At 35.6% G+C, this 10,861-nt stretch overlaps 1 protein-coding gene across 1 annotated transcript; it reads left to right on the top strand.

Moving 5' to 3' along the window:
- Positions 1–1,849: 1,849 nt before the first annotated feature.
- Positions 1,850–10,197, top strand: ARRDC4 (arrestin domain containing 4). The gene is made up of 6 exons (XM_011957804.1): positions 1,850–2,283; positions 4,378–4,480; positions 5,480–5,736; positions 6,222–6,384; positions 6,918–7,072; positions 7,467–10,197. Exons 1-6 carry the CDS (start codon positions 2,116–2,118, stop codon positions 7,521–7,523), a joined length of 903 nt encoding a protein of 300 aa, XP_011813194.1. The 5' UTR covers positions 1,850–2,115; the 3' UTR covers positions 7,524–10,197.
- The last annotated feature ends 664 nt before the right edge of the window (positions 10,198–10,861 follow it).

Here is a 10,861-nt window from a genome sequence, read left to right as displayed (position 1 = left end):
TTTTAAACTCAAATGAAATACATACTTCAAAATATTTGTAAATACTTGGTCATGTTCTGTAATCTAATAATTTCAAATTAGAACTTCAGCCCAGCTCCTTTAGGAGCACTGGGATTGCCTTGAGCCTTTCACTCCACAGCCATCAGGTTGAGATGCTTCGCTGGTCCCTGGTACTGTAGCTCTGCTGCAACCTTCCTGAGCACACCTCAGCCACTGGGACTCTCCCTGCCACTGAATTTAACATGATCTCATGCCCCTGTGACTTGTTCTTCACTTTGCCTCCAGTCACCCACCTGTGGAGTATTCAAATTGACTTAAGTGGCAGGTGTGTCACTTTTTTATCACCCTTGATGTGAACACATTAAAAATTGGGGATAGATTCAGAAGACTTAATGGGTCAGTAATGTGTTCCTATTTTCTAAAAGTACAAAGTTGAAATGTCAGCTGACTTGGTTAAGGTCATAAAATAAAACTCTGTTTTTTTATTTAAGGGATAAAAAATTCCCATTTCACTACTGATTTCTTTAATTTTTTTTAGTGAATGGATAAAGTAGAAATCTTCATTTTAGTGTCAGATGACCAGGCAAATCTCAGAGTTCTCTCTCTGTGTTCCCATTTCTTCATCTTATTTATCCTATCCACAATAAGGGAGTTCAATATTAAATCTGAGCATGAAATGAAAGGAGAGTGTATAAGTCTTTCAAGAGAGCCTCCTGACCAACCGTGAAAGCCACAAAGTCTACTTTGGATCTGAATTAAACAGATTGTCTTGGTACCTTCATCACAGGTTTCAGTGGTGCCTCTGGCCTTACAAAGTCCCTCCACACCCTGCATTTTGGCCTTCTTACAATCCAGTGATAAGCTTCTGCATGAAATAAAATGGAGCTGGTAACCCAAAGCTGAGAAAAGGGCTGTGGCCATGCTTGGTGAAGCCCTTTCTGTATTCCCAAGTTAGCCACCAAGAAACTCTTTGTTAGTCAGGAGAGCTCAAGGATACATGCATGACTTGCTTAATAGCTTGTCTTGTTGGTTTGGCTGTTTTGTGTTATACCCAATATTAACAATATTCATAAAGTTTTCACTCCCTTTTCCATTTCTGCTCAAAGAATACTCAATGTGATGTTTCTGGTATACCCAGAATAAATTTGTCTTTTGCTAAATTCGTTTTTGGTCCAGTTTAATATTGGTATTTCCCATTAGTATAATAGAATGGGGGTAAGCAGTTGTGATTTTTACATACACACACACACACACAAATATACATATCCATATACACATGTATATGTATGTTGGAGTTCTGAGCCTTAGCACTTTAGTAATTGGCCTATTTGAGAATGGAATATATGTGTGTATGTATGTGTGAGTGTTATGGTACTTGGTAAAAACTGGCCAAGTGCCGCAGCTCACCCCTATAAGCTTAGTGCTTTGGGAGTCCAAGGTGGGAGAATCATTTGAGGCCAGGAGTTTGAGACCAGCTTGGGCAATATAGCAAGACCCCATCTCTGGAAAGAATTACTAAAAATTAGTCAAGAACCGTGGCACATGCCTGTAGTCCCAGCTCCTTGGGAGTCTGAGGCAGGAAAATTGCTTGAGCCCAGGAGTTCAAGGCCATGGCACCCTGGCCTGGGCAATAGAGCAAGACCCCGTCTCTCAAACACATACACACGCATACACACACACACACACACTCAAATTTAATTCTGTACATTTGTTTAATAAACTTTTGGAGTATGGTGCATTTTGTAGCAAGAAAAACTTCCTTCAAAAAATTATTTACATTGTGAAAACTCTTGATCTAATACTAACCATCCTTCATTAAAATAAAATACAATCTCTTATAGGTGAAGGCATCATTTTATTACAGCCTGGAAAACATGAATTTCCATTTCGCTTTCAACTTCCATCTGAGTAAGTGAAACTGTATAATTTTGTGGTTATCTTTCTCTGCAATATGTCCATCCGAATGTATCACTGCTAGGTATCTTCTGATTCTCAAGTGTGCATGTTTATACTGAATAGTCCCTAAATAGACTTACTCATTTTTTATTTCCAACCTAAAACATTTTAAACCATGCTTTTTTTGGCTATGTTTAACTGAAAGTAAACTCATAATTAATGTCTTTGGTTGGTTTCAGACCTTTGGTCACCTCATTTACTGGGAAATACGGAAGCATTCAGTACTGTGTCCGGGCAGTGTTGGAACGACCCAAGGTACCTGATCAGAGTGTAAAGAGGGAACTGCAGGTTGTTAGTCATGTCGATGTCAACACACCAGCATTACTAGTAAGTTCTTCCTTTTTCTCTTCCTCCTTCTCTTCCTCCTTCCCTCCCTTCCTCCTTCCTTTCAACAGTGGGATCTATATTTAGCCAGTTTACTGGTAGTCTGTCCTGTCACTTTCTGATGGCTTGGAAAACACAATCTTGTAACCCAAAGGCATTCACTATAAATATATGATTCTAGGTTGGACAAATTACAAATTTTGTGTGTTAATACTATTGATTATGTCCCTGCTGTTCAGGGCTTCTTTTGCCAAAAAGTTACACAGGCTTGAAATGCATTAATAAGGCTTAATAACAATAATGCACACATAGAGAGTAGTTACTTTTACCAGAGTGGCCACATTTACAGGACTGGGGTATTCTAAACTCCTCAATAATAGCAGGTTGAGGAACAGTAATTATGGAAGAGTATTAATCATGCTCAGCCTGTTATTGAAGCTCAGGCCATTATGCTATGTATCCTTCCATTTTGCATGTCATTTTCTAACATTAAGTAAGTGCATGCAGCTGCCGCCGAGATCCTTTCACTTATCATTTCCTTATGACAGATTTGGCCACATTAAAGCATTGAACTTCTAATAATCACCAGAAATACTGTAGACTGATAAGAAAGATCAGGCTATAAGTAACAACAGAATAGGCAAGATGGGAGCTAATGAGCTAGATTCTTTTATCTAAACCCATATTATCAAAATAATATAAAATTATACCTTGTACTTTCATGATAGCTACTAGGACCTAATGGTTCTTCATTTAAATATGAATGAATGATTTTTTTTACTTCATAGAAAATACTGAGATAATTTAAACTTTCCATCACGATACTGATGTGACAAAGATGTACTTTTCATGTTGGAGGTTTTTCTAGCCTGTGTTTTTGAAAGACAAGGAAAAAGCTAGCAGTTAAAAAGTTGTTGTTTAAGTCTTATTTTCACATGTAAAAGAAATAGAATTTAATGTTCACCTTTAGATTATGAAAAGACAGCGGATATGCTGTGGTTACATGGCCTCTTGTGGTCAGAATCATAAAATAGCCAGCACCCAGCTGGCCTGGCTTATAGCTATGACTTTAACAGCTGCTTTAAAACCATTTTTGAAAATTGGTGATGCTAAGTAGCTTGTATTTTAAAAACTACTTAGAATTGGCATATATATGGCATATGTGGATCAACCTGCAAAAAAAGAGCAGACTGAGATTAGTGTTGTAGCATTATTTAAAATGATTCTAGTACCTATTTCTAATTACATGATGGTTATATGCGAAGTTTAAGTAGTTTAAAGTTTTTATGACCATTGCAGGAATTGATTTAAAGGGATTTGTCTTTGCTAAAAACAGACACTGTTGATCCCTTGCTATTCTTTGTATAAATAAAGAAAAAATTTTTCAAGTAACTGGGTTTTACAGAAAGCTTTGGTGTGTGTAACTTGTAAACTGAACATTATAAATCTTGTAGTAACTTCTCTTGACACTATAGAATAGAATACTATAGTGAGATAGTATGTTTAATAAGCTTTTCAGATCTGTTAACACTACACGTTATTGCACTATTACACAAAACCCCAAAACCATTCCAAATTAAGAACACATGAAATTTCTGCTTGATAATGCATTTTGAAGTACATGGTGGGAAAAGGCTGTTTGATTATTCCACTTATTAAATGCCAAAATAAATATGTTATTATTATTTTTTATTTTTATTTTTTATTTTTATAACATTTATCCTTCCACCTGACTTTTATATATAAAGTCTTAAAAATAATTCTGTTATGTTTATAAGTACTAACACAGCTTTTGATTTTTTTGAAAAAAACATGGTATATTATTTCCTGGAAACATAATTACTTCAGGGTAAAATAAAATGGTGTCATGCTAATTTTTGAATCTGAAAATTCACTGTGATTTTCCTAAAAGGGGGAGTGTTAACACCCTGTGTTTTTGTGCATATTTGGGCTAATATGTTACATAAGGATAAGAAAGTTTTATTCATTTTTTGGTATTTCTTTACAACTATTCTGTGAAGAAAGACATAATTTTAAGTTATATGAGTTCTCTAGAGTGGCTTAATTAAGGTTATTTTATTGTTTGATATTTTCAAGACCCCTGTATTGAAAACTCAAGAGAAAATGGTTGGCTGTTGGTTTTTCACTTCTGGTCCAGTCTCGCTGAGTGCCAAAATTGAAAGAAAGGGATACTGTAATGGTAAGCAAAATGCTTGAAAGTCCAAATGAAAGATTTCATTCATTTTCTTAGCTAATTTTAAGTGATTTTAGTGTTTTTTGTAATTGTATGACGTGTATAGTATTTTAAAACATGAATAGTGATACATTTTTAATATAAATAATTGATATTTAGGTATTTTTAAATGGAGGAATTGTTTCCAGTCAAACTCCTGTTTTTTTCTGACTTCGATCCTGTTACTTTAGTAACAAAGAATATAACTAGAGGAATGAGAAAATGCCAGCATCTGATTTTAATGTTGCAAAAGAATCTCCAGGGTTGTATTGCTAAGAAGAGAACTATTGGAGTATGAAATGCTGTTAGACATTCTGATTCCTTGCTGGCTTGATATATGCAAATACTTGGGACTGGAATGTAGTATATTAACAAACTTAACGATCAGATTGTTACTGGAACTGCCAATAGTGAAGGGCCCATTTCCAGCAGTGGATTTGGCCCCTGCTTCAGGAATCAGACTTTAGAAAGGAATTCAGTATGGAATGGTATGATGTGGAGCCATAATGTTATAAAACTTGCCTAATCCATCCGTTGATTCTTTCTGTGCCTTAACATTATTAACTCCTTAAAAGCAAAGGCTTTGTTCTCCTCTTGGGCAGATTTTAATTTGATAAGCACTAATGAGTTTGTTAGTGATCTTTTATACTTAACATAGTCCTGAATCATTTATTTGTATGTCTTATCCTAATTTATATAGACACTGGTCATTTACATATCTTTAGAATTGCTAATGCAATATTGCTACTTTAGAAAAGTCAATAATGCAATAATTAGAAAATAAGATCTACCACAACCTGCAGTGAATTTTTATTTCTCTGGCTTGAATTTACAATATGTTTTCCGTCAAAGCTTCTCAATTTGTTAAAGTGATGTTGGAACATTTCAGCTATATGGCCTTAATCCATTGTGGTGAGAACTTTTTAAAGAGTCCCTGAATCCTCCCTGGTTTTGTTTTCTTTTTAGGAGAAGCTATTCCAATCTATGCAGAAATAGAGAATTGTTCCTCTCGTCTGATTGTTCCAAAGGCTGCTATCTTCCAAACCCAGACGTATTTGGCTAGTGGAAAAACAAAGACCATTCGACACATGGTCGCCAATGTGCGAGGAAACCACATTGCTTCTGGGAGCACGGACACATGGAATGGGAAGACACTCAAAATTCCACCTGTCACTCCATCCATCCTGGATTGCTGCATTATCAGAGTGGACTATTCCTTAGCTGTAAGCAAAGCTCTTTAAAAAAAAAATGTGTATAATGGACAATAACTGATGTCATGTTACTGTGCATAGTCAGCATTAACACCAGTTGGGGACTGTGTGAAGATTGGCCCTTGTTTTTAATAAAAAACTATTCCCCAGAAGGGATTTAATAGAATGCCATAAAAGAATTGAGGTGCATTAAAGTGTGTTTGTTATATTGAAGACATATCCTTTATTTTCTATAATTATTATATGAGCCATGCAAACCTAAAGTGATGCATGTTAAGGACACAGTTCTCTGTCACAGAGCATTCACTATGTTTTGTATACTCTTCATTTTGTTTAATCAAGACAATTGAGAATTTTGATGAGGGTGGTGGCAGCTGACAAAAGCATTTGTTTCTATGAAAAAAGAAATTAATTGGGCTACCTGCTGGAGGTGTAACTTACATTTGTTCCTTTCTCTCTCTCTCTCTCTCTTTTTTTTTTTTTTTTTGGCTTATTAGGTGTACATTCACATTCCTGGTGCTAAAAAATTGATGCTTGAACTGCCATTAGTGATTGGTACAATTCCATATAATGGTTTTGGCAGCAGAAACTCCAGCATTGCCAGCCAGTTCAGTATGGATATGAGCTGGTTGACACTGACCCTGCCAGAACAGCCTGAAGGTAAAATATTTTGGTGTTCTTTCATAATGAAGTTTTACCTAGAAAATACCTAAGAACAGAATATATAAGCTATGAAGTGCTCAAATGTTGATTAGTACTGCTACTCTTTATTCCTACTACTAAAAAATCATAAAGCGTTAGTCCTGGGAGGGGCTTTGAATGTTGAGCTTTATCTAGGATGCAAAGCTGCTAATAGCAGATTCAGGAATAAGATATGCATTTGCCAATTCCTATTTGTAATAGGAAAACAATGAAAAGTAGTCAAATGTGTGGTGTGTTACATATTTTCTGTAGTCATATTTCAGTGATATTTGTTTACCTATATCTCAAGAGACTAGAATATAATCTATTAGTAGTAGTTTAATAAAGGGAGAAACTATTTTTTATTGTAATATGCATAAAACCTTGCTGATTAGAGGGAAAGAATGCCGTATTTTTATCTTCAAATTTAGCTGTTTCTTGTTTTTGTAACAGTTAAGAATTGAGATTAATTTTTGAGTGGATTTCTTACTCCAACTTCATTTCTATTTCAGCACCACCAAATTATGCAGATGTGGTATCAGAGGAAGAATTCTCTAGACACATTCCTTCTTACCCTCAACCCCCTAACTGTGAGGGAGAAGTTTGCTGTCCTATGTTTGCCTGTATACAGGAATTCCGGTTTCAACCCCCACCTCTTTATGCAGAAGTAAGCAAAGCAAAAGAAAATTAGACTTTTACTGTATTATTGTCAAATCATTTTTTGTCATCCATTTATTAGAGTATCTGTTGCTGACTCATAATTAGTAAGGGATACATTTAAATTTGTTTATACAGTGGTAATAGATTATCACAGATTCTTTTGTCAGATTTTTTTTTACTATTTTCCTCATGATCTGTGGCATCATATACAGTATTGTGGATTGCCTCTAAGGTGTGTTATTTGGCCATGGAATATAGAGAACTTAAGCACCTTCTGGGACTTACTAATAATAGCAGGCTCTGACCAACTTGGCATATAACCATCATGTAATTAGAAATAGGTACTAGAATCATTTTAAATAATGCTACAACACTAATCTCAGTCTGCTCTTTTTTTGCAGGTTGATCCACATCCTAGTGATGTAGAAGAGACCCAGCCTGTTTCCGTCATTCTCTGAACATATTTCAGAAATCACTGTGTTCATCATCAAATTAGAATGTTGGTTCTTTTCCTTCTGCCTTTTTGGGAAAGAGACAGGAAAGATTCACTTGAAAACATAAATGAATATCAAGACTGAAGGCAATAGGAATTAAAGAATGTGAGAAATTTCTGGTGGGCCGACAGGATTGCTGCACAAGTTTATATGGTGGTCATATATATATCCCTGTTAAAAACTGGGATGAAGATGTGCAAAGTCACAGAATGTAATGGAAGTCCTGATGGTTATAGAGTAAGTGAAAGGGTGCCTGCGCTGACCTGAGAGAAAGGAATCTGTAAACAGTGGAAACACTGTGGGAGTTTCCCATGGTGTTTTAAAGAGTGGAATGAAGGCGATATGAATGGAAGCGGGGAAGAATTGATTTTGGAGAGGGTAACAAAACAAGGGTGTGCATGAATAGGAAAATGGCCCACTCCAAATACGAAGTGAGACCCTGAGGTTTTGGGTGCTTCATGATTTCCTATCATATTCAGGCCTAGAGACATTGAAAGTATCTTTTCTTGAGATCATGGTCATATGAGGTCCTAATGAAGTACTACAGTTTTCATTCTTTCAAGGGTAGACTAAAATGTAGTTTATAAATTGGCAGTACAGTATTATGAAACCAAGAAAGGGTTTCTTGAAAAGCTTGTCAGTTCAAAGGGGAAAGATGAATTTCAGTGTGAAAACACATTTTGTTGAAGGCTGTACTTTTTACCCCCTTTAAGTGCTTTAACAGGATATATGTTTGATTTTCCTCATATCTTATTTACCTAGAAGCATGTCAGAGAAAGAAGTGAGAGAAAAGGTTGCATCTGCAGGATGCCTTGATAACTACACAATAAAATAAAATAAAAGGCCTTTTTCTAACCTACCTCTAATGGGGTTATCAGATATGTTTTTAAATCTCTCGCCTTGAGTACTCTTCTTTGGAGTTACTGCTGTTTACAGCAACAATCTCATCTATCACTAAATATGAAACTGGGCCAAGGGGTAAATTCAGTAAGTTAGCATTAAATGGAAGTAAATATATGTATACCTAAGAGAATGTCAAAATAAACACCAAACCAAAAGAAGGTAGGAGTGCCATTTTTTTAAAAAGACACAACTTTAATTCATGTCAAGAGACCTAGGTCTACTGACTGATAGCAGTCACTGCATTGTACATTATTCCAGTTCTTTAGTAATTCTGTTTAAACTGTGATTTTTTCTTTATTGTGTTGGTGCAATATTTTATTATCCTTTAACCTCAGGATATTCAGACCAACAGGATTGTGTTGCTGCTAAAAGTCTGAGCAGTGTTTTACTGTCCCCAGCTCCCCTCCTACATGGGCACACGTTCACTTGCTTTTCCCGCCATCTGTTGGTTTTGTGAGCTGAGAGCATCTCTGGACACGTGGAAGGGAGCCAGGGATTCCTGTGATAGAGATTTTGAACTAGCAGAGTACTTTGGTTTTCTTCATGTCCTAAGGGTTTGATCTAGAAACCCTGGTGCTTCCCCTGCAGAATACTGTACTTCATTTAACAGAATGATGATTTTTCTTTCAATCAATGTTCACCAAAAATAAAAAAGTTCTTCTAAGGTTAAATTTTGTATTTAAGAGTTAGTTGGCCATTTGATCAGGGAATTTTCTACACACATTAGGCAAATGTATGCTTTTCACCCTGTGGGCTTACCTCTCTTCTCTGCAATCATGGAAGCATCCTGCATAGTTCTCTCATTGTAAGCCGCTATTTAAATTACCACAATGCAAAACTGTTAGACCAGTAATTGTGCTACTGAAATTGTCACAAAACATTATTCCTTGATTTGGTTTTTGAATTTTGCTCTTTTGTGTGTGTGTCTTTAAACAGGTAATGTGTATTTAAGTGTTTTCTAAACAGTTGATTTTTACTTTACAAAAGATCATTGTTTATTGACTTCAACTGTTTATTGACTTCTAAGTTGTAGTTCATGCCTTGTCAAGGCATTGTTCAACTCCATGATACTAAAACATAATGAAAGAAACAAACTCCAGTATGGAGAGAGAGTAAGTTTAATTATTTGGCTCCATCTAGAAAAGCAACTACTTAAAGGAATCCTTCACTAGGATTGTTTTGTCACCTTTTAAGGTAAATCTTGAAGTGAGCCTGTGAAATTGAAGTGAAACTATCTCTGTAGGACTTAAGAGAATAGCTAAAAGGTGTGACTTGCCTTATTGAACTGATACTGGCATATCTGACCATAAGCAGTAGGTTGAAGATATCATTTTATGAATGTGGAGAATTCTACATTGAAACAGAAAATACCTGGGAATGAAGATTAAAAATTTAGCTGCTCTTATTTGCTTGTTTATTCCCCTCCTGCTCTTCTTTAGTTTGAAAAAACAAAAACGTGGCCTTGGAATTTTCATTTTGATGCCGAAATTTTGAAATTGAAAATGTGCATGTTTTGGTGCACAAAATCCTTCTGTGGGCAAAACTCTTTGTTTTTGTTTTGCACAATAAGAAACAATAGGCAAGGGTTATGCTTTTGGTAAGTTAACTATGAAAACTTTCTTATTTTTATTATTAAAAGTGTAACAATTTAACCCACAGGAAAAAAAAAATACTTTGTATACTTGTTTGAATCCTATGGGTTCGTTTTATTAATAAAATTATTACACTAATGCTATGAGTTGCTAGTTCTTTTTTTTTCAAATATAAATTATTATAGACTTAAGGGAACTCAATACCAAAAAAAACAGATGTTACTGCAGTTAAAATCCTTTTCTCTAGGCGTGTTATCATGAAGGAAGAACAGCCCTAGAACCTGACTTTGTTTTTACAGTGGGCTCAGTTTCCCAAGGTACTCCGATTTTAGCATTCCATGAAGAAAAGTAGTTGAGACAAGTAAGGAAACTAAAGCTATATTGGTTATAAAAAGCATATCATCATTTATTCCCAAATGATAAAGGTTACTCTTTAGAGCCTCCTGAGTTTGAGTGTGTCCTGAATCTCCCCAGGGTCGATTTAGCAGGTCTCATGGGCAGTCAAGGGGTCCTTACTGGGACACACTGATGCCGCCGCTTTCTACGCAAACACTCCAGTAGATATCAGTAGATATGAGCACTATATTCTGTACAAGGAGGATGTAATGATATGTCATTTCAAGGAAACCGCCCAGACCCTCTGTCCTGGAAAATTACCACCTGATCTAAGGAGTAAGAATTAGTCCAGTTGGTCTGCTCCCCGGTTATTTTTAATAGATGGTGTTACATAATAAATGGATCCTTTCTGTATCCACATTTATAATCAATATAAGTTGAAATATTTGTCTTATGCAATATTGAGGCAAA

The sequence above is a fragment of the Colobus angolensis genome, unplaced genomic scaffold (assembly GCF_000951035.1).
Source record: "Colobus angolensis palliatus isolate OR3802 unplaced genomic scaffold, Cang.pa_1.0 Scaffold112, whole genome shotgun sequence".
In the NCBI taxonomy this organism is placed as follows: domain Eukaryota; kingdom Metazoa; phylum Chordata; class Mammalia; order Primates; family Cercopithecidae; genus Colobus; species Colobus angolensis.
The sequence above is the reverse complement of the archived record's forward strand: the minus strand, read 5'-3'. Positions and strand labels throughout refer to the sequence as shown.

Bases quoted from the DNA above. Each gene is read 5' to 3' on its own strand.
- ARRDC4 (XM_011957804.1), top strand. From the start codon at position 2,116: ATGTCTTTGGTTGGTTTCAGACCTTTGGTCACCTCATTTACTGGGAAA. The intron at 2,284-4,377 runs GTAAGTTCTTCC...GATATTTTCAAG, and splicing joins TCAACACACCAGCATTACTA to ACCCCTGTATTGAAAACTCA. The intron at 4,481-5,479 runs GTAAGCAAAATG...TTTTCTTTTTAG, and splicing joins AAGAAAGGGATACTGTAATG to GAGAAGCTATTCCAATCTAT.